The 21,780-nt window shown below is 39.6% G+C and overlaps 2 protein-coding genes across 5 annotated transcripts in view; both read right to left on the bottom strand.

Annotated features, from left to right (window-relative positions):
- The window catches only part of LOC122555308 (vesicle transport protein SFT2B-like), a 42,418-nt gene extending 39,060 nt beyond the window's left edge, over positions 1-3,358 (bottom strand). Inside the window, exons 1-2 of one of the 2 annotated variants that reach the window (XM_043701173.1) lie at positions 3,197-3,358; positions 82-96 (exon numbers count right to left, since the gene is read on the bottom strand). In XM_043701173.1, coding sequence (XP_043557108.1) covers positions 82-96; positions 3,197-3,262 — 81 coding nt within the window. In that variant the 5' untranslated portion in view covers positions 3,263-3,358. The remainder of the gene's footprint in view (positions 1-81; positions 97-3,196) is intronic. The other variant, XM_043701174.1, reaches the window with a different exon arrangement.
- Positions 3,359-8,810: 5,452 nt separating this feature from the next.
- Positions 8,811-21,780, bottom strand: part of LOC122555303 (transmembrane protein 45B-like) — a 104,257-nt gene continuing 91,287 nt past the window's right edge. For all 3 annotated transcript variants that reach the window (XM_043701158.1, XM_043701156.1, XM_043701157.1), the window contains one exon: positions 8,811-13,961. In XM_043701158.1, the coding sequence (XP_043557093.1) occupies positions 13,868-13,961 (94 nt within the window). In that variant the 3' untranslated portion in view covers positions 8,811-13,867. The remainder of the gene's footprint in view (positions 13,962-21,780) is intronic.

Genomic DNA, 21,780 nt, shown 5'->3' with positions numbered 1-21,780 from the left:
TACACCAACATCAAGGTTCTGATGAAGGGAATGCAAATATTAGCTCAGAAAATAAAGGTAGATAATGCTAGAAATACTCACCAGACCTGGCAGCATCTGTGGAGAAAGAAACAGAATTAACATTCCAGGTCAAAGGCCTTTCGAATTAGAAGTGGTTAGTTTTAAGCAATTGCAGAAGCAGAGGAAGAATGGATTGGGTGGGGATTTCATGGAGAACAAAAGGCAAGATGTGTGAAAATGTGAAAGAGAAGAAAGAATAAATGATAAAAAGGGAGATGGCAATTGGATGAATAAAGCATCAAAGAGGGGAAGGCCTGATTGGAAACTGCTGAATCACCAAAAGTTGCCATTCCAAGAAAAGGGGGCAGAAAAGCTGGGTCTTTTGTGTGGGTGCAGAAGTATGCATGGTTTAGTGGAGTGTATTAAGTTGAAAGGGAGGAAAAAGAAGTCTTTGGTGGTGCCATCACGCTGGAGGTAGCTGAAATTGCAAGATAATTAAATGGAATAGGAAACTGGTGAGCTTGAATGAGACTACTGATTTTGGAAGGAAACACAATAAAAACAAATAAACACATGGTTTAAAAAAAAAGTGGACATGGTTAAGGGTCCAGTCAAAACTCAGGGAAACTACAAATAGCTAAAAAAGGTTTGACTGAACAATTCTGATATGATATGAAGCAGAACAAAAGCAGGGTCTGGTGAATCCAAATACACACACCTTCAGACTGGGATGTGTAAGAAATACAACTTAATTTCTTCAGGCATTAACTCCTAATGCTAAAAACTCCTACATAAAGTTTCCATCTTCATGCCCATAACATTCAACACAGATAAGTCTCTATAGTACTACATCATCCAGATGAGAGACAGTGAATTATAAACAAAAGAGCAATACAAAAGTTTTTTTTTGACTGTAATATATTACTACAAAGTAGCAGCGCACAAATTTATAGTACAACTCTGCCCTATTGATACACCAATGTAAATTGCTCACGTTGTGTCAGCCCAAAATTGATATGCTGTTACTTGTGCATAACACTAAGTATAGAAATGATACATCTAGAACTGCAAGTTATTAAATTTCACAATTGTCACATTTCACATAGTATCACAGGCCCTGCTTATGATTGTGTAAAACTTCTAAAAAGCATCTGTAGAGTGCATGAAGTGTAGTGAAGTTCACACAGAAACACAAGCCTAAAAGGATGAACAACAGAAATTGATTCCAGCAATAGCTGTTCTATAATTCTTTTATTTTCAAATTGGCTCTATTTAAACTGCAAATGGTTCTGGAAATCAGATATAATATTGGAATAACCATGAGCGGAGAGGAATTACATATGTGCAGATACAAAAAAGCTCTGCTTTTGACTTTCGCAGTCAGACCAAGGAACTTGTTAACACCATGAAGCCATTTTCCAGCACTTAATCTTGAATTCACAGTAGACTGACTCAATCTGTTTATTGAAATGCCCATGAACTGAAACTTGCACCCTTACATATACCACCATATGGGATTCCATTGACTGTGTTGAAAGATAGTAAATATCAATAAGCCAGGCTTGTGCATTCAGACTCAACACGCATGATACTATAAAGTAGATATAAGATACAATAGAAAGCAAGACTGAGAACTCCAAAGATTTTTTTTTGGGGTTGGTAGCTGATATACACAGGTACTGCTTGATTAGAAAGGTAAAATTTAAGCAAGAGAATATATACAAGGAGGGACAGGCAGAGTGTTGGTGAGGCCCTATCTGGAATATTTGTTGTCCTTATTTTAAGATGGGATGTTAATATGTTAGAAGTCATTCAGAGAATTCTCATTTAAATGTGAATGATATCTGGGATTGGAGGTGGGGCTGTTATATTTTAAAAAAGAAAGGTCAGACCCCTGGTCCTACATCAATTGGAGCTTTGAACTTCATGTACAGATGACCCTGAGGAGACTTAAAAGGGTGGATGGTGTAAGGGTAATTCCCTTTGTGGGACAGATTAGATTAAAGATAATCTAAGAAAATTAAAGAGGTAATTTAAAAATAAGCACTTTCCCATTTAAGATGGAGTTGAGGAATTCTTTATCTCTCAAAAGGATAATAAGTCATTGGAACTCTTTCTCCTAGATAATGGTGGAGGTGAGTCACTGAATATATTTAAGGCAGCACAAAATAGATCCTTGACTCAAAAGGGAGTCAAAGGTTATCAGATGTAGTCAGGAATGTGCATTTGGGGCCACGATCAGAATGGATATAGCCTCGTTGAAAAGCAGAGCAGGGTCAGGGAATTGACTACTCATGCTGCTAATCAGTGTAGCATATCTCTGAGCACACTTGTTAAGCTAGTTGGACAAAATACCACTTCAAAAAAATCACTATCTGAATCAATACTATGAGCAAGATAGACTACTTTCACCTTCATTCACTCCAAATTGAAACATTCAAATATGCTTTTTGTGCAGCCAGACTTCAGGACTTTCCTTCCAGCCTCCATAAATTTCAGCTCATATAGAACTACCAGCACTAAATCCCTTTCACCCATCGTCACAACACTGATGGATACTGATCCAGATTCTGCAATGCAAAATCCTCATCCTTGTATGTACTATATATACACTCACCACAGCACCCTACCCTACATTTCCCAACATGTTCTCATTCACTCTCAAATTCTGGCCACTTGTACATTTCCAAATTCCATCACTTTAGATGCCTAGACCTTCAGCCCTGGCGCAGACTCATTAACCCTCTGCATTTTTAAGACGCTGTTTAAAAGCACCTCTTTGATCGAGCTTTCGGGCGCTTACTCTAATGTCTCTATGCAGCTCATGCCAAGGTTGGCTGGCAATGCTAAGGCGAAACAGCTTGGGATGTTTTATTACGTGAAAACTAATGGTAGGTGTTCGACGATCGCAATTCACTTATCACCCTGATTACAACCCCAGGCTGTTCCTTGTTTTAACCCATCACTGAGCCTGATGTTTCACAGTAACACTGAAGGGCTGAGAGGGAGGTTCCTCATGGTAGTCAGAGGGAGCCTACACTGTGTGTGTGTGTGTGTGTGTATCACAGCCAGACCTGGCCTCCACACAGATGTCCTCCTCCTGTAACCAGCCTCTGCCCCACTTGGTCCCTGAGTCCTGGCCCCGGCCTCATGTAACTCCAGGTCAGTATTCCTAATGAAACCAAGGGAGGCTGACCTCACTCAGGGCACCTCCGTCCTCCGCCGAGTCGTTCCCGTTCAGCACTTTCTTCAGTTTATCCATGTCCCCGACTCCGGGTCCGCGGCCGCTCGGTAAACACAGCCCGGCTACCTCCGGGAAACACCGCGCAGGCGCTGAACCCGCACGAGCATGCGCACACGCATTGATACCGGGACCACGCCCCCACACGTCAGCTGGCTCCGCCCCCTTACCTGTCCCAGAGTATGCACTACCAACTTCACCTGTCCCAGAGTCTGTTCTGTCCCATCGCATGCACAAGGACCCTCACTTGTCCCAGAGTCTACACTATCACCATCACCTGTCCCAGAGTCTGCATGCCCCCTCACCTGTCCCACAGTATGCATTACCACCATCACCTGTCCCAGAGTCTGTCCTGCACCCTCACCTGTCCCAGTGTCTGCACTACCACCATCACCTGTCCCAGAGTCTGCCCTGCCCCCTCACCTGTCCCAGTGTCTGCACTACCACCATCACCTGTCCGAGTCTGTCCTGCACCCTCACCTGTCCCACAGTATGCATTACCACCATCACCTGTCCCAGAGTCTGCCCTGCCCCCTCACCTGTCTCAGTGTCTGCACTACCACCATCACCTCTCCCAGAGTCTGCCCTGCACCCTCACCTGTCCCACAGTATGCATTACCACCATCACCTGTCCCAGAGTCTGCCCTGCCCCCTCACCTGTCCCAGAACCTGCACTACCACCATCACCGGTCCCAGAGTTGTCACTGCCCACTCACCTGTCCCAGAGTCTGCACCACCCCCTCACCTGTCCCAGAGTCCACACCACTGCCTCACCTTTCCTGCAATCATGACTCCCCCTTATCAGGCACTTTCACCCACCTGCCCTGCAGAATGCTGAGGTCTGTAGCCATGATCTCAACAGTCCGAGACTGCATGACAGACCAGATTTGCATCATGTCTGGCTAAGCCGCAATTGTAACGTACAAACATTGTAGATCCTCGTAAGAAAGTGGGAAATGAAACTTAATTTAACCCAGGATCAGCTAAGTGTCAATAAGAACATAAAGAGTCCTTCAAGCTTGCTCTGTCATTCAACAGATCATGGCCAATCGGTCCCAGGCCTCAAAACAGTATTCCATGGATTCATGCAGTTTTTGAGCAAAATAAAATGTAATTCTGCAAAAATAAGTTCACCCCATAAGCTTAGGTCCAGGACATTCAGCCTCAGACCTTCAGGTGACCATTCTCCCATTCTCCAAAGCGGACTTCGGGACAAGCAACAATGCAGTGTGGCTGAGTAGAAGCTCTGTATTCATGGAAATGGCTTCAACCAAGACCTCGGGTTCATGTCACACTACAGGTGACCCCACTGCACAATACACTCTCTCTCACACATACGCACTCCTACATACTCACACATCCACGCAGACCTTCTCATCCACAAGCTCTCTCTCATATGCACACACATACCTCCGCACCCCCACACACACCCTCTCACAGACACATACCCCGTTACACTCACACACACACTTAACCAAACTTACACACACACATATACACACACTATATCATGTGCACTCACACCCAAACATACACAACTCACATGCACACTCACTTTGTTGTTCCTACACGTGCACACATATAATTCATGGTGTGAATTTGTTTTTGCAGAATTACATTTCATTTTGCTCAAAAACTGCATGAATCCATGTAAAACTCCATACAACTATGCAGAGGGCTTGTCAGTCTGACTCAACATTGGGACACAGACAGACTTCACACCTATTGTTAGAAAAGCTGAGCTATCTTGAGAATGTAATTTAAAAGAACAGAAACCAGCATATCCCATTCTAAGAGATGAAAGTTTTAATCTAAGATTGTTTACTGTATCACATCTCCAATACACTGGACTACTTTGGCTATAAATTCTGTGATCATGATCTTATTACCTGATGAAAGAGTGGCACTCTGAAACCTGGTGCTTCCAAATAAACCTGTTAGACTATAACATGACGTTGTGTGATTTTTAACTTTGTCTACTCCAGTCCAACACCAGCACCTCCAAGTCATGTATTCAAATAAACGATCGCCATTTGTTCTTCTGGAGTCCTCTTTCAATATTTCATGATTTGGAGGTGCTGGTATTGGACTGGGGTGGACAAAGTTAAAAATCAATTTTCAAGTATCCCTATAACAGTATGGTGCGGTCACCGGTAGTTATGTCACATCCCAGGCACTAGCATTGCACTTGGGTAAGTATGTTTCAAATTACCAACCCAAGTTAGAGCAGAGAGCTATACAGGCAGTTCTGGACGAAATCCAAAGATCTGAAAAAGGACGCAGGTCAACAGCTGCCGGACAAGAAGGTATATCCAGGCTAGCAGAATGGGAGAGTGTTAGGGGAGAAAAGGCAAAAAGCCACACTGAGTAGTCAGACCGTTTCAGGAACTACTAGTGGGAAGATGTGCTGACCAGGAAGATAGCACACTACAGGCAGGCGAAATAAATGACTCATGTCATAGAGTCATAGGGATGTTATCCATAGGGATGTTATCCAGTCTGAAAAACAACCTTCCGCCACCACCCTCTGTCTTCTACCTTTGAGCGAGTTCTGTATCCAAGTGGCTAGTTCTCCCTATATTCTATGAGATCTAACCTTGCTAATCGTGGAACAGGGAAAGGCTGTAAACTTTGAGTGGGTCAGAGAGCTCCATCACCTGGTTTATAGCAGAACGACAGTCAAACATGATAAAGAGGAAGCTGAAAGATAATTGGGATCCACGGGGATTCCCGCCCACCACGAACAAAAAAAAGTTGGTAGATGCATCAGAAAAAAAGCGAAATGATCATTACCACTTTCTATTTGTAATTAGAGAGTCATAGAGATGTACAGCATGGAAACAGACCCTTCAGTATCCCAACCCAATCTAGTCCCACCTGCCAGCACCCGGCCCATATCCCTCCAAACCCTTCCTATTCGTAAACATATCCAAATGCCTTTTAAATGTTGCAATTGTACCAGCATCCACCACTTTCTCTGGCATCTCATTCCATACACGTACCACCCTGTGTGAAAAAGTTGCCCAATTAGCCTCTTTTATATCTTGCCCCTCTCACCCTAAACCTATGCCCTCTAGTTCTGGACTCCCTGACCCCAGGGAAAATACTTTGTCTATTTATCCTATCCATGTCCCTCATGAATTTGTAAACCTCTATAAGGTCACCCCTGAACCTCTGTCACGCCAGGGAAAACAGCCCCAGCCTGTTCAGTCTCTCCCCATAGCTCAAATCCTCCAACCCTGGCAACATCCTTGTAAATCTTTTCTGAATCCTTTCAAGTTTCACAACATCTTTCCAATAGGAAGGAGACCAGAATTGCATGCAATATTCCAACAGTGGCCTAACCAATGTCCTGTACAGCTGCAACATGACCTCCCAACTCCTGTACTCAATATTCTGACCAATAAAAGAAAGCATACCAAAAGCCTTCTTCAATATCCTATCTAGCTACGACTCCACTTTCAAGGAGCTATGAACCTGCACTCCAAGGCCTCTTTGTTCAGCAACACTCCCGAGGACCTTACCATTAAGTGTACATGTCCTGCTAAGATTTGCTTTCCCAAAATGTAGCACCTCGCATTTATCTGAATTAAACTCCATCTGCCACTTCTCAGCCAATTGGCCCATCTGATCAAGATCCTGTTGTAGTCTGAGGTAACCTTCTTCACTGTCCACTTACACCTCCAATTTTGGTGTCATCTGCAAATTTACTAATTATACCTCTTATGCTCACATCCAAATCATTTATGTAAATGATAAAAAGTAGAGAACCCAGCACCGATCCTTGTGGCACTCCACTGGTCACAGGCCTCCAGTCTGAAAAACAACCTCCACCACCACCCTCTGTCTTCTACCTTTGAGCCAGTTCTGTATCCAAATGGCTAGTTCTCCCTGCATTCCGTGAGATCTAACCTTGCTAAGCAGTCTCCCTTGGGGAACCTTGTTGAATGCATTACTGAAGTCCATATAGATCACATCTACCGCTCTGCCATCAATTGTGCAGATGAGTTACTGCTAATATAAGAAACGACCGCAGGGTTAGTAGCTGCGGCAGGCTTTGATGACGATATCGTAGAAACAGTTAAAAGATGAAAAGACTATAGCTTCTTGATTGAACATTTAAACAACTTCAACTGATACAGTCTCTTTAGCTCTGTGCTCCCTTCTGCCAGTTCTTGCATAGGTGCAGCTATTTTAGCTAAATCCTTCAAAAAGTGTCCTACGATAAGTAAACAATCCCAAGCTCCATCTGGCACATCCAGGGCCTTGTCAGTCTCCCTATTGCCTCCAATTGACTGCGGGGATATTTCCACTTTTTACTTGGGCCATGCACCCCAGTGCGAAAAGGCGGTCTCTCACCCTATAGTTAAAGATTGTCATAGTAAAGATTGGACAAATGTTTGGAAATGGAGTAAACTGTATTTTTTGATTTTAATTTGAAAACATTGTTTTTGTGTTGTTTAAGCTCAAATTGTTCCAAAACACAGAAAAGCTGCACTTTGTCGGACATCCAATTTGAACTCAGATTTCTAAAACAGAGGGAAATTAAGACATATCACTCAGTGCCCTGACCCTTCTCACATCAGCAGATTTAACTTTGTGCTGGCACCTTTCTTTTAATTTCCACATTACTAGATGTGTGCTTTTATAAATTTACAGGAATCCAATTTGGATTAAAGACTTTCCCTTTTAGAGATTTGCCCTTGACCAGTCATGCCCATGTTCGAGCTTTTTGAGACGAAGTGTTCGAAAATGGGAGAATCTTTGACTCCAATGACTTGTATTTGGCATCGAAGAAGCACCGTTTAAAATCACCAAGTCTACATTACATTATTTACCATATTTGTTTCTGAAATGGAGTCTGATAAGTCATTTGATAGAAGTTGCTATTTGAAGCACTTAGTGGAAAATTACATGACATTTAAGAAGCAGCACAGTAATCCAACATATGGATGATCTTCTAATTGTGTTCCTTATCAAAGCTGAGTAGCTCCAAGCTGCTGGAATCAGCTGTGTTTTAAAGCCAGCCTGAATAAAAAGTGGGAACATGCCCGCAATCAATTGGAGGCAATATAGAGACTGTGAATGCCCTGCTCTGACAGATAGATCTTTGGATTGTTTACCTGTTGTAGAACTCTTTTGAAGGATTTAGCTAAAATAACTGCACCCATACAAGAATTGACAAAAAGGAGCTCAAAATTAAGAGATTATATCAGTTGAAGTTGGTTAAAATTTAAATATTCAATTAAGAACAGGATGATTACACACAGATGTAATTTCAAGGAAAGCAACATATTCTTCAGAAAATAATTATTAAAAGAATCATGCAAGTTTGGAAGAATTTTGTGACCCAAAGTGTCTCAAGCAAATTATGTGGCCTTTGAAGTAGTGGCACTGTTGCATACTGAGGGTTGTTCAAATGTTGTTGGATGCTGAGCTAAACAGCATTTGAGATCTAAGTTTTGAAGAACTGAATATCCTTTTCAAATCTTGACTGTCCTTTCACTTGCATAATGATTCACTCAGTCATTCACAATTTAACATAATTTATGGAATAATGCAAAGTAAGTATATTTAAGAAATTATTTTAATTAGAATAAAGTAGAGACTTCTCATTCACAGCTAAGTTTATGACAGTAACTTCAGAAGATAGTAGTAATTCAACATAATCTGCAGGCATTCTTCAAAACTGGACAAAACGTTTTTGATAATTCATTGTTGAATAAAGTTGACAAAGAGAATCTTTTTTTTCAAACCTTCACCAATAATACAACTGCATTATGACAACACATTGGTATATTCATGTAAATGTCTAAACACAGTACACATTGCTATTTTTAACAGAAAAATGTATTCATAATAAGAAATATTAAAGACATTGAAAACCTGCCAAGTTTAGTGTATTCCATAGAACGTATTACAATGAAATGGAAAACAAAATGATTCATGATCAATGAATATTTAAAATTTACTTTAGAAGTTAAATTTTTTGAAATGTTCCTTTGGTCTTTACTGATTAATATTGCGTTGACAGGTTAATTGGCAAAACTGAATCAACTACACATAGGAGACAATATTTAAATTAAGTTAAGAAATAAAGTATTGCCAAAATTTGTACTTGTTTTACAAAGTAAGAGAAGTAAATAATATAACTTTTCTCAGTCATAGAAAATAAATATTCATTTCATTTGAGGTATAATCTAATTATTTAACTACAATATATTACAAAAGAGAGAAATCTAAATTTATCCAAAATGTATTTGCATATAAAATATTAACTCTACAAAAATTGCGATGGTTACTTTATTTTTATGTATTCAAGCTTTCATATTCTATCCATTATATGCTACACATCAAGTCTGATTCTCAAAACATGATTCTCAAAACATATCTTGTAAATTACATATAAATATGACTTTTTCTAAATGTTTAACATTTCAAAATTGAGTACACAAATATATAGGACTGAAAATATCTGGAGGAATGCACAGAAAGATTTTAATATTTACTTGAAAGTAAACTATATATGGACAAAGGAGTACTTTGTAATTGCCTAAATATCTCCTGCATTTTTTTGAAATTTGCATGTAGTTACACTTTATTAAGTACCAAGAAAATGTTCATCAATTACGCACTAAAAGACAGAGAGTTCTTAAATGTCTTATAATGTTATTGTTTTGGCAGGTTTTAAAACCAAAAATAATATTTTTAATATCAATATACATTTCACACAAATTCTTAATCAGAAAGACTCTGAAATATATTGGTCACTCTGGGGTTCAGTACAGAAATATAACTTCTTGCATTGGATATGTACATATTATTTTCTCTAGTTTCAGGTTTCCCATCATAGTCTTCTGTTCTCATGCAGTGGAGAGTCTACATAAGGTTTTGGTGTACACTTTAAGCTTGTGCCCACTTGACTGAACCAGTCCCATGCACTATCATAGATGTAATTAATGAATGGTCCTAAATTCCCAGACAGTCTCCTACCGAAACATTCCTGCCTCACTATTGTAGCTTGCTTCTAGCTTTGTACAAGGGGAAAAAAATTAAACATATGTATAACATCTAACCATCAATTCATTCCTCTTTTACTAGGATAAAACCAGAATTAAAAAGGAGCAGCATCACCATTCAGATAGGATTAAAGCAGGCAACGGTGGCATTAACTTTGGTAATGGAATGTGAGAAGAGTAACTCAGAGTTTTGTTGATGGACAAGGAAATGCAATGACAGCATTGGGAGTGAGGTGAAATTGGAAATGGCAGAATATGAAGTCAAGTGGCAACTGTGGTGATGCAGGGGTAGGACACTGTGCCTACCTAGACCAGGAAGGAGTGTAGTAAATTTTACAACAATGAATAGGAGAATGGGGAGAAAGGTGGGTGGGAGAAAATACTGTTTAATCCCAAAAGGGAAACTGAAGATACTTATATGTTCTATTGAGGTTACCTACAGCCAGGTTCTGAAGCACACCTCTCTCACCTCATGGGTTACCTTCCATTGTGTGTAAGCATGTCTTTTGGCAACCAAATACTGCACTACCCTCTTTTTCATCTCCTGGGTAGATCGTAGTAGTTTCAGCTGTCAATTTCTTTGAGAGATTAGCTTCCAAACTCTCCCTTGATGACAAACCCTCAACTTTCTCTAAACACATCATCTTCCAGTCCACCCAGCTTATCTGTGAATTGATTATCGATAGCTGGGTGCCACTGGCAGGCTGCTGGTGATTGGTGTCTAGCTTTTGCTGGCTGATTACAACTCCAGATGGCTGTTTGGATGAAAGGAACAACTAGCTGGTTTTGAATGGATAGTTTCTGAATTTTGTACTTATGATATGGAATTGTCGGGTGCTGGCTGTAACCTGACCTTTCAGTGATGTTGATAGTCTGTCATACAAGATCATGGGTTTCCTGACATTTAAGGTTCAGCTACACTTAGGACATGATCAACAATTCCCCAAAGGAAACATACAGCTAAGTGGTGACAGAGTCATAGAGATGTACGGCACAGAAATAGACTGTTCAGTCCAATTTGTCCATGCCGACCAGATATTTACTATAATTTGTTGATTTTTTAAATGATTTATTTACTTTGACTGTGCAGCATATTTTTCTACATCATGACATTGTTTACATATGCTAAAGTGCAGACATGCATGGAAAAGATGACAAACTTCAGGATGTTTTGGTGGATGGCCCAGATATCACCCTTCCAGTGAGGGATTTCTGTTCACCATATGGTGTATATTCATTCTAAATTACTGTCACACCACACAGAGTGACCATTTTTCTAACAGTATCTGGATCTAAGTTTCTGGTAGTGGAACCATCTGTTTCAAGTTAGCATTTTGGAGAAATTGCAAAGGACAACATGTGGGCTTGAATGTGAGTCCAGAAAGTCATTCAGATTTGTGTTGGTTCTTGGAGTGCAATGCTCTCTGACATCAAGGAGAATCTCTTCATTTGGAGGAGAAGGGAAAACAACTCAAGTACTAACGACGATTTAAAGATAAATGCCATCAGGATGAAGCCTAATAGCCATTAATTTTAGCACCAATTTAAAAAAGTGATTGCCCCATTTCCTTGTCTCCTTGAAAAACTGAATAAAAGGAAATGAATAATTGTTTTACAGTTGCAACAAAATGTAATATCAGGATGCATCATTGTACTGAAGGACATTTATTTTACTACTTGATCACTGTTATAACTTTCATTTCCAATCTATAAGTTTCATTTTATGTCAAATTCTGACTTGCTAAATTGAATCTTCAATTAAATGGTTGGCATAAAATGTGTTATTGATAAGAAAAAAATCTATTTTTTTGTCACACAATGTAGGGTTTTCATAAGGAATTTGCACGTTGTTACCAAATGCTTTTCAGCAAGTACTAATATTTTAAGCATTGGTCATTACTTTTAAGTCAATCGTGGGTATCATAGGTTTTATTTTCAAAACGATTTCTAATAAAGTTTTAATTCAAAAAAAGACGTTAAAGAACATTAAGATTGAACACACTACATGGCATTTCTTCCCTTTAAAAGACTGTTTAAACACTACTGTGTTAAATAATAGACATAGATCCTTAACTTTCATAATTTTCAGAATAGCTGGAATGAAATAATCCAAGAGAAAATTTAAGCAATAGAATGGTATATTGTCCAACTGTTAAACTTCTCAGTCAGGGCAACTTTGACCTAAAACGTACGAGCATTCCACTAAAGCTATGGTAGTTGAACAAGGAAACCTTTGGACAATTTTGGGAACGCATAATTTCTCAAGTAGAATAAAGATTTTTTTTATGCTAGTTTGAACAACTAATGTATGAGTTTGTGTATTTTTCATGTGCTATTTGTAACAAAAGCAAAAGCTCATATAAAAAACATTTGTAATTTTGCTACACAAAATTTTCCATCCCCTTTGATATTGAATATTGTATCAGAATGTAGTTCTGAAGCAAACTTTGCAATAATGCTATTGCAGATTCTTCAAGCATGTGCTGGGGTGAAACTTTGCTTTTGACAATAGCATGAAATGGTTCACAGCGACTCTGAAGTCTGTTTCACATTGCACTCAGTCATTTATGATATCAGTCATTTATGATATGCAATCATGGCTTAGTACTAGGTCACTGTGTTTGTTAGTGGAGTGAATGAAGTCAGATATATTGCAGTATACCAGTAATGCAAGTTTTCAGAAAGAAGAGAGTTTCAAGCTTTTTTGTAATGTCAAACACCATCACATATGTCTATCTCTGGAAACATATTTTCAAAACTCAAAGATTTACTTTAATACAAAAACATTTAAAAGTAAAATATTACAATTCTTTTAAATCCGGCATTGTCACTTCAGAGTCACAAACTGAATTTTATATCACTTCAGTCATTGGTGTGGATTTAAGGATTAGAATTTGGTTTGAAGTAACGTTACAATAGAAGTTGTCTACACTTTTTAATTTGTACTATGTAATTTTTAAGTTAATATTTTCACTGCTTATAGTTTTGAGCACCAAAATCTTCCTTTGACTTTTGAAGAGATGGTAGTACAAAATGAACTCATGGTAACTTGGCAGCCCATTTTAATCTAAACTGAATTCTCTCTTTTAAAGGATGTATGATAGGATCCAAGTTTAATATAAATCCTTGCTGCATTATTGGTATAAATTAATTTCATCCTTGTGCTCTTCATTTGCAAAATGCTTTATGAATTTTTCTAGTTCTTTTGAAGTATTATTGTCAAAAGATTGTTACTTTCTTTCAGGACTTGTTCATACTTAGACACGAGTTTTTAAACATAGAAAATAAAAGACAAACTGAAGTGTGTATTTCCCCTTTCACTTGTCACTCAAGCTTTTGGAAATCAGGATCAAGTTTCGATTATTGTAAAGATCACAAATGTCACCCTTTTCACTAGTTGATTTGATAGGAATAAAAGACAGCAGTAAAAGAAATGTACCTAAATCCGTCCATTTCAATGCAAAACACATGATCGTTCAATACATTTGCTCCTTTGTAGACAAAGGTTTAGGATATTGGAAGAGTTTAACATCAGAAAACATTAAAGATTCTAAAAAATATATACATAAAGAAGGCATAATGGTAGCAAACTGCAATATTTATAAGACTATATTTCATCCTCAACTTCTTGATCTTTTTCTGATGACTTCAACAGTCCCATCTCCAGAGGCTCGACCTTTTTTAACTTTGTATTAATCACCCTACAAACATAAAAAGGATATATGTAAATTTGGTGAAATTGATGATGGCGTGATTAATAATGACTGAAATCATTGCAAATTATTTTTTAAAAATGTAAGATGTAAATCATACTGCTATCAGCCTTTGGGCTATGATTGTGTTTCTTGAACAATATTAAAAATTTTAAGTTTGAAGCTTAAAAAAAGACTGATTGTTGATTCATCATGGTACGCTGCTTATTTTTATCTAAATGTGCAAGTCATTCCAAACTCTATTTTAACTCCTTGCAGGGTTAACTCCTTTGTGGGCGGCACGGTGGCACAGTGGTTAGCACTGCTGCCTCGCAGCGCCAGAGACCCGGGTTCAATTCCCGCCTCAGGCGACTGACTGTGTGGAGTTTGCACATTCTCCCCGTGTCTGCGTGGGTTTCCTCCGGGTGCTCCGGTTTCCTCCCACAGTCCAAAAATGTGCAGGCCAGGTGAATTGGCCATGCTAAATTGCCCGTAGTGTTAGGTAAAGGGGTAAATGTAGGGGTATGGGTGGGTTACGCTTCGGCGGGTCGGTGTGGACTTGTTGGGCCAAAGGGCCTGTTTCCACACTGTAAGTAATCTAAGGGTATACCACCAAGTTCCTTTCCAAGTCACAAATGATCCTAACTTAGAAGTACATTGCCCTTCCTTCAATGTTGTTGGGTAAAGAACTCAGGATTCCTTTCTGAACTGCATTATGGATGCACCTCCACCAAATGGACAGCAGGGGTTCAAGTAAGGCAACTCACACTACCTCCCCAAGGGTAATTAGGGATGGTAAAACATCTGCTAGCCATTCCCTGTGCTCATGGCGTACAAAATAATTTAAAATGATTCTTCTTCCTTTCATGGTGAAACCTGAACAGCCAATAGACAATAAGTGCGGGAGTCGGCCATTCAGCCCTTCGAGCCTGCACCGCCATTCAATATAATCATGGCTGATCATTCCTAATCAGTATCCTGTTCCTGCCTTATCTCCATAACTCTTGATTCCACTATCTTTGAGAGGTCTATCCAACTCTTTCTTAAATGAATCCAGAGAGTGGGCCTCCACTGCCCTCTGGGGCAGAGCATTCCACACAGCCACCACTCTCTGGGTGAAGAAGTTTCTCCTGAGCTCTGTCCTAAATGGTCTACCCCGTATATTTAAGCTGTGTCCCCTGGTTCGGCACTCACCCATCAGTGGAAATATGTTTCCTATTGCCAGAGTGTCCAATCCTTTTATAATCTTATACGTCTCAATCAGATCCCCGAAAAACACTAGAGTGGTTTTGGGTTTTCTAAGATTCTATCAAACATGTACCGAAGTACCTGGCGGGGAATTCCTCCTACTACCAATTTTGGAAACTGAAATGACGGTTCCTGAAAAATGGCAAGGAAAATTCTTCTTCATGTGAAGATATATATTTTGACTCTAGGTGGCAGAATTGCTTTTTTAAAATTAAGTAATTCATATTGCGCCAAATACAATCAATTTTCATTTCAACTATTTCATGTCCTTGTTCATAGTTTTAGCTTTTTATTGTCTCTGAGTGCAAAATGGTGTTGCATAGAATAAAAATTATCAGTCATTATTCCTTTGTGATATAAACAGTTGTATGTAAAATGTGTTGAAAAGGTGGGCTTTCGAGTTGGTGTTTGGGCTAGCAATTGATTTTGTAGCCAAGTAGTTGTCATGTGTTTTGATGCTGCTTTTGACATTTAAAGGGAAGTGTCCCAATTGAAACAGAATAGTCTTGAAATATGCACAGTATCTTGGCAGTACCAGAAATTGTGATTAATGTAACAGTCAGTAGCGCAAACATCAATACAGTCAGTTCTGATATAACACAATAGTTCCATTCCCATGCGACCCCTCGCTATATGAAAATCATGTAATAATAGCGCCGTTTAAACTAATGGAACCTGGATCAGAATATAGCCAATATAGGTAAAGAAAGTTCACGTTCTACAAATAACGGTCTAAGCTCATCAATCACATTATAACCAATTCGCATCAAGGAAACGCATGTTATTGCAGAACTGACTGTAACATTGTCCTACAAACCATGAAACTCATCAGAATAATTTTTGAGAATAAAAATAAAGGAGAAAGCCAACATTTATACTTTCTGAGAGGAGATTACTGATTGTGTGGAAAGTGATTAGAACAGGCATTACCATGGGGACTGGAGATGTTAATGAAGATTGACTGTTAACTGCCAGGCTTTGTTTAAATTTCAAACCAGGCAAGTTGTGTTGTCTAGGCATTGTCCCAAGGCATTAAACAACAAATGGATGAAACCTATATTGCTAAGTTGAAATAGGCATAGTACATGCATATGTTCTGCCTACAAAAAAAAGACTCTATGTAGCTTAAAATATCTTGGTGCTAAAATAGAGAGCATCAAAGTCAATCTGCAGGTTAATAGCTATCCTGATCAGATACATGACAACTGTATATCTTACTGTTTTTCCTAGAGCAGTGAAGGTTGAGGGGGCGGCCTAAGCAAGGTATATTAGATTATGAGGAGCATAAATAAGATGGTAGCCTCCAGAGCCATAGACCAAAAGTTAGAAAATTTGAATGGTGAAGACCGATCTTTGTTAGCCAGCAAATACTGTTTGGGCTGCATTGTCTCCTGTACTGTAAATACCAAAGAGTCTACAAGTCTGGATCAGTTCAATTCATGAAAGCCACTAAAGTTGTCATTCTATGCCCTTAGAAGTGGCCAGATTGACCTGGATAGGTGAGGTACCTCAAACATTAGAGCAACAAGTGAAGCAATAGCAACAGGAGTGGTGTTTGCCACTACCTGGACTCTGCCATCAAGCCAAATGTATGTTCTGCCTATCGCGTAAATGAGTAATGTGGTACACATAGTCAGTGTTTCACAGTACTTCTAACTTGCCTTGCCTTTTGTTGCAGACACAAATTCAGGCAGCTTGTCGTGTTTGCCACTATGAACTGTCAAGGGAAAGGATGTGTTGCTATGGCACTGTGCTATACCCATGTGACACCAATATATACTTACACATAGCTTACACAGCAACCATACAATGTGCTTCAACCAAACAGCTAAGTCTCAAAGTCTAAGGTGTGTAATCCTCAGTAACCCTCAGGCTCAAAGGGCTGAACGCTTACTCCTGCTCCTAGTTTCTATGTTTCCAATCCTGGCTGGCAGCTGAGCATTATCTATGGCACCAGTCACTGGAACACTGTATGTTCCCAGCAGTAGCAAGCACGTTTGCCACTAATGAGTGCAACCTTGTGTGAGGGCAGTGCTGTTGTAGTATGGGTGAAATAACTGCTCAGAGGCCGATATCCCATCATCATTTATTTATTTGTGCGCAGTACACTGGCTGTAGCCAGCCAGCTCAGAATCAGTTGCCTGAATTGAGAAGACACTAATCTCCTGGTTATATTATTTTTTTTTAATTCTCCAGCCGAGAGAACTTTTCCCTGCAGTATACTGGCTGTGGCTGGCCAACTCAGAGTCAGTCGCCGAAGGAGTCTAATTCCTGGCTATATATACTTTTTCTTTTCCTTTTCTTAGCGTCTCCTGGTTATATTGGTCAGCCAGGGTTTTCCTGATTGATTGGGGTTGTTAACCTGGGCCAATGACCTTGTAGTCAACGAGGTCAACCTGGTTCCAATCACTACAATGAGGCATACTTATTGAGGTGGAGAAGCAGAAAAATGCATGAAATTACTCACTAGAACTCTTTCATGAAACTCCCCTAAATTGACACTTGGCCAATTTTTCATAAAACCTAACCAAGGTTTATTTTATTTCTTAATAATGGAACAAATCATTGCAACTTGGGTGGATTCTCCCATGATTTTCCATCTAATAATTCTAAAATAACTTGGAAAACTTGAGAAATACAAATCCAAATGTCTGACTGTTTCCAGTCAGTGGAACTCTGCATTGTAAGAATGAGCATCCACATTACCTGAGCAGCTTTTGAGATATACATATTAGGTTAGGGCCAGTGCACAATAAGTGAAAATATCTTTTTATTAAAAAATACAACTTTAAGTCACATATTGAGCAAGTAAATGTCGGGAGAGGATTCTGGGTAATCCAAATGGAGGATGTGAAAAAATCGTGGCTGTAAGAGCTGCTTCTTTTTTAGGTATTTTAGGTATTGGAGGCGATTTTCTTGAATTCCAGGAGCAGCAATTACTGTTTTATATGCTGTTGCTTTGTTTTGGAACTTTGAGGAAAGAAGTCAAAACAACGGCACTTTTAAAAGGGAGAAAGGCAGTGACCACATGGTCAGTTAGGGAGACAGAAAGAAACCTACAATGCGAACTGACACAGCAGTGAATCTGCACAGTTACTGCCTTTACTGTTTGAGTTCATGTATCCCTGGAAATCTGAGTGTGTCAAGGAAAAATGAACAAACAGTGAAATTCACAGCTGACCTTGGAGGAACCTGTGTGGGAGAGCTCACAGCACAGGAACAGGTAAGTATACAGTTTTAACTTGTGACCTTGCTATAAGTCTGCAGGACTGAATAGAGTGGGTTCTTTCTTGATTATATGTTTTATTGAAATCTGTCTCTTGATTAAAATATAAACCATAAATACTAAGAAAGCCTGGAGCACTGCTTTTTAGAGCAAAAAGACTGTGCTATTTTCTGGGTCTGTAGATTGTGAAGGAGCAAAGATGGCCGTTAGTAGATGATATGCTCTTCCTGTTGTATGTAGGAGTTTAGAGAGAGTTTCCATGTTACTGATGATTGTGTCTGCAGTAAATGTCTTTGGTTATGAATTCAATCGGATCTCATGGATTGCAGATACAGTCAGGTAGATGAGTTAACCCCAGAAAAGGTTATGTCAGATGTTGAGTATGTCAGATTCCAAGCAATCGATTGTGATGGCGACTTTCTAGTCAGAGGCACAGAAGGCATTTCTGCGGCCAACAGCAAAAACAATCAGAATGGTGTGTGGCCAGGATCAAGGATGTCTCAGAGGTTGCAGAATGTTCTCAAAGAGGAAAGCGATCAGAGGGAGGTCATTGTATACATTGGAACTAATGACATAGGAAGGGAAAAGGATGGAAAACTGAAGGGAGAATATAAAATGTTAGGCAAGAATTTAAAAAGGAGGTCCTCAAGGGTAGTAATATCTGGATTACTCTCGGTGCCACGAGCTAGTACAGGTAGAAATAGAAGGATAGAGCTGATGAATGCATGGCTGAGGAGCTGGCGCATGGGAGAAGGGTTCACATTTCTGAATCATTGGAATCTCTGCTGGAGCAGAAGTGACCTATATAAGAAGAATAGATTGTACCTGAATTGGAAAGGGAACAATAAACTGACAGGAAGATTTGCTGGAGCTGCTCGGGAGGCTTTAAACTAGTAAGGTGGGAGGTGGGACCCAGGGAGATAGTGAGGAAAGAGATCAGTCTGAGACTGGTACTGTTAAGAACAGAAGCGAGTCAAACAGTCAGGGCAGACAGGGACAAAGCAGAGAACAAGGCAGGACTGATAAATTAAATTGCATTTACTTCAATGCAAGAGGCCGAACAGGAAAGGCAGATGAAATCAGGGCATAAGTAGGAACATGGGACATAGAAAATGCAGAAATGTGGCTCAGAGATGGACGGAACTGGCAGCTTAATGTTCCAGGATACAAATGTAATGGGAAGGATAGAAAGGGAGGCAAGACAGGAGGGGGAGTGGCGCTTTTGATAAGGGATAGTATTACTGCTGTATTTGGGGAGGATATTCCTGGAAATATATCCAGGGAAGTTATTTGGGTGGAACTGAGAAATAAGAAAGGGATGATCACCTTATTGGGATTGTATTATAGACCTTCTAATAGTCAGCAGGAAATTGAGAAATAAATTTGTAAGGAGATCTCAGTTATCTGTAAAAATAATAGGGTGGTTATGGTAGGAGATTTTAACTTTTCAAACATCGACTAGGACTGCCACAGTGATAAATGTTTAGATGGAGATGAATTTGTTAAGTGTGTACAAGAAAATCTTTTGATTCAGTATGTGGATGTTCTGACTGGAGAAGGTGCAAAACTCGACCTACTCTTGGGAAATAAGGCATGGCAGGTGACTGAGATGTCAGAGGGGGAGTACTTTGGGGTCAGTGACCATAATTCTATTAGTATTAAAATAGTGATGGAAAAGGATAGATCAGATATAAAAGTTGAAGTTCTAAATTGGAGGAAGGCTAATTTTGACGGTATCAGGCAAGAACTTTCAAAAGCTGATTGGGGCAGATATTCGCAGATGAAGGGATGGCTGGAAAATAGGAAGCCCTTCAAAAACGAGATAACAAGAGTCCAGATACAATATATTCCTGTCAGGGTGAAAGGAAAGGCTGGTAGGTACAGGGAATGTTGGATGACGAGAGAAATTGAGGGTTTGGATAAGAAAAAGGTGGAAGCATATGACAGGTATAAACAAGATAGATTGAGTGACTGCTCAGAAGAGTATAAAGGCAGTAGGAGTATACTTAAGAGGGAAATCAGGAGGGCAAAAAGATAACATGAGATGGCTTTGGCAAATAGGGTTAAGGATAATTCAAAGCGTTTTATAAATACATTAAGGACAAAAGGGTAACTAGGGAGCAAATAGGTCCCCTCAAAAATCAGCAAGGCAACTGCAGTATGGAGCCACAGGAGATGGGGGAGGTATTGAACAAGTATTTTGCATCAGTGTTTACTGTGGAGAAGGTCATATTAGATATAGAAATTTAGGAAATAGATGGTGACATCTTGAAAAATGTCCATATTTACAGAAGGGGAAGTGCTGGATGTCTTTAAACACAGAAGTGGATAAATCCCCAGGACCTAATCAGGTGTACCTGAGAACTCTGTGGGAAGCTAGGAAAGTGATTGCTGGACCCCTTGATGAGATATTTGTATCATTGATAGTCATAGGTGAGGTAGAAGAAGACTGGAGGTTGGCTAACGTGGTGCCACTATTTAAGAAAGGTAGTAAGGAAAAGCCAGGGAACTATAAACCATTGAGGCTGACATCGGTGCTGGGTAAGTTGTTGGAGGGAATCCTGAGGGACAGCATTTACATGTATTTGGAAAGGCAAGGACTGATTAGGGATAGTCAACATGGCTTTGTGCATGGGAAATCATGTTTCACGAACTTGAGTTTTTTGAAGAAGTAACAAAGAGGATTGGTGAGGGCAGAGTGGTGGACATGATCTATATGGACTTCAGTAAGGCGTTCCACAAGGTTCCCCATGGGAGACTGGTTAGCAAGGTTAGATCACATGGAATACAGGGAGAACTGACCATTTGAATACAGAACTGGCTTGAAGGTAGAAAACAGAAGGCGGTACTGGAGGGTTGCTTTTCAGAGTAGAGGCCTGTGACCACTGATATGCTGGGTTCACTACTTTTTGTAAGTTACATAAATGATTTGGATGTGAAAATAGGAGGTATAGTTAGTAAGTTTGCAGATGACTACAAAATTGGAGGTATAATGGATAGCAAATAATGTTACCTCAGAGTGCAACAGGATCTTGATCAAATAGGCTAATGGGCTTAGATGTGGCAGACAGAATTTATTTTAGATAAATGTGAGGTGCTACATTTTGGAAAAGCAAATCTTAGCAGGACTTATACACTTCATGGTAAGGTCCTAGAGAATGTTGCTAAACAAAGAGACCTTGGAGTGCAAGTTCATTGTTCCTTGAAAGTAGAGTTGCAGGTAGATAGGATAGTGAAGAAGGCATTTGGTATGCTTTTGTTTATTGGTCAGAGCATTGAGTATAGGAGTTGGGAGGTCATGTTGCGACTGCACAGGAAATTGGTAGGCCACTTTTGGAATATGGCATGCAATTC

The sequence above is a fragment of the Chiloscyllium plagiosum genome, chromosome 12 (assembly GCF_004010195.1).
Source record: "Chiloscyllium plagiosum isolate BGI_BamShark_2017 chromosome 12, ASM401019v2, whole genome shotgun sequence".
Lineage (NCBI taxonomy): Eukaryota > Metazoa > Chordata > Chondrichthyes > Orectolobiformes > Hemiscylliidae > Chiloscyllium > Chiloscyllium plagiosum.
Note: the sequence above shows the minus strand (reverse complement) of the source record. Positions and strands in the feature narration are given on the sequence as shown.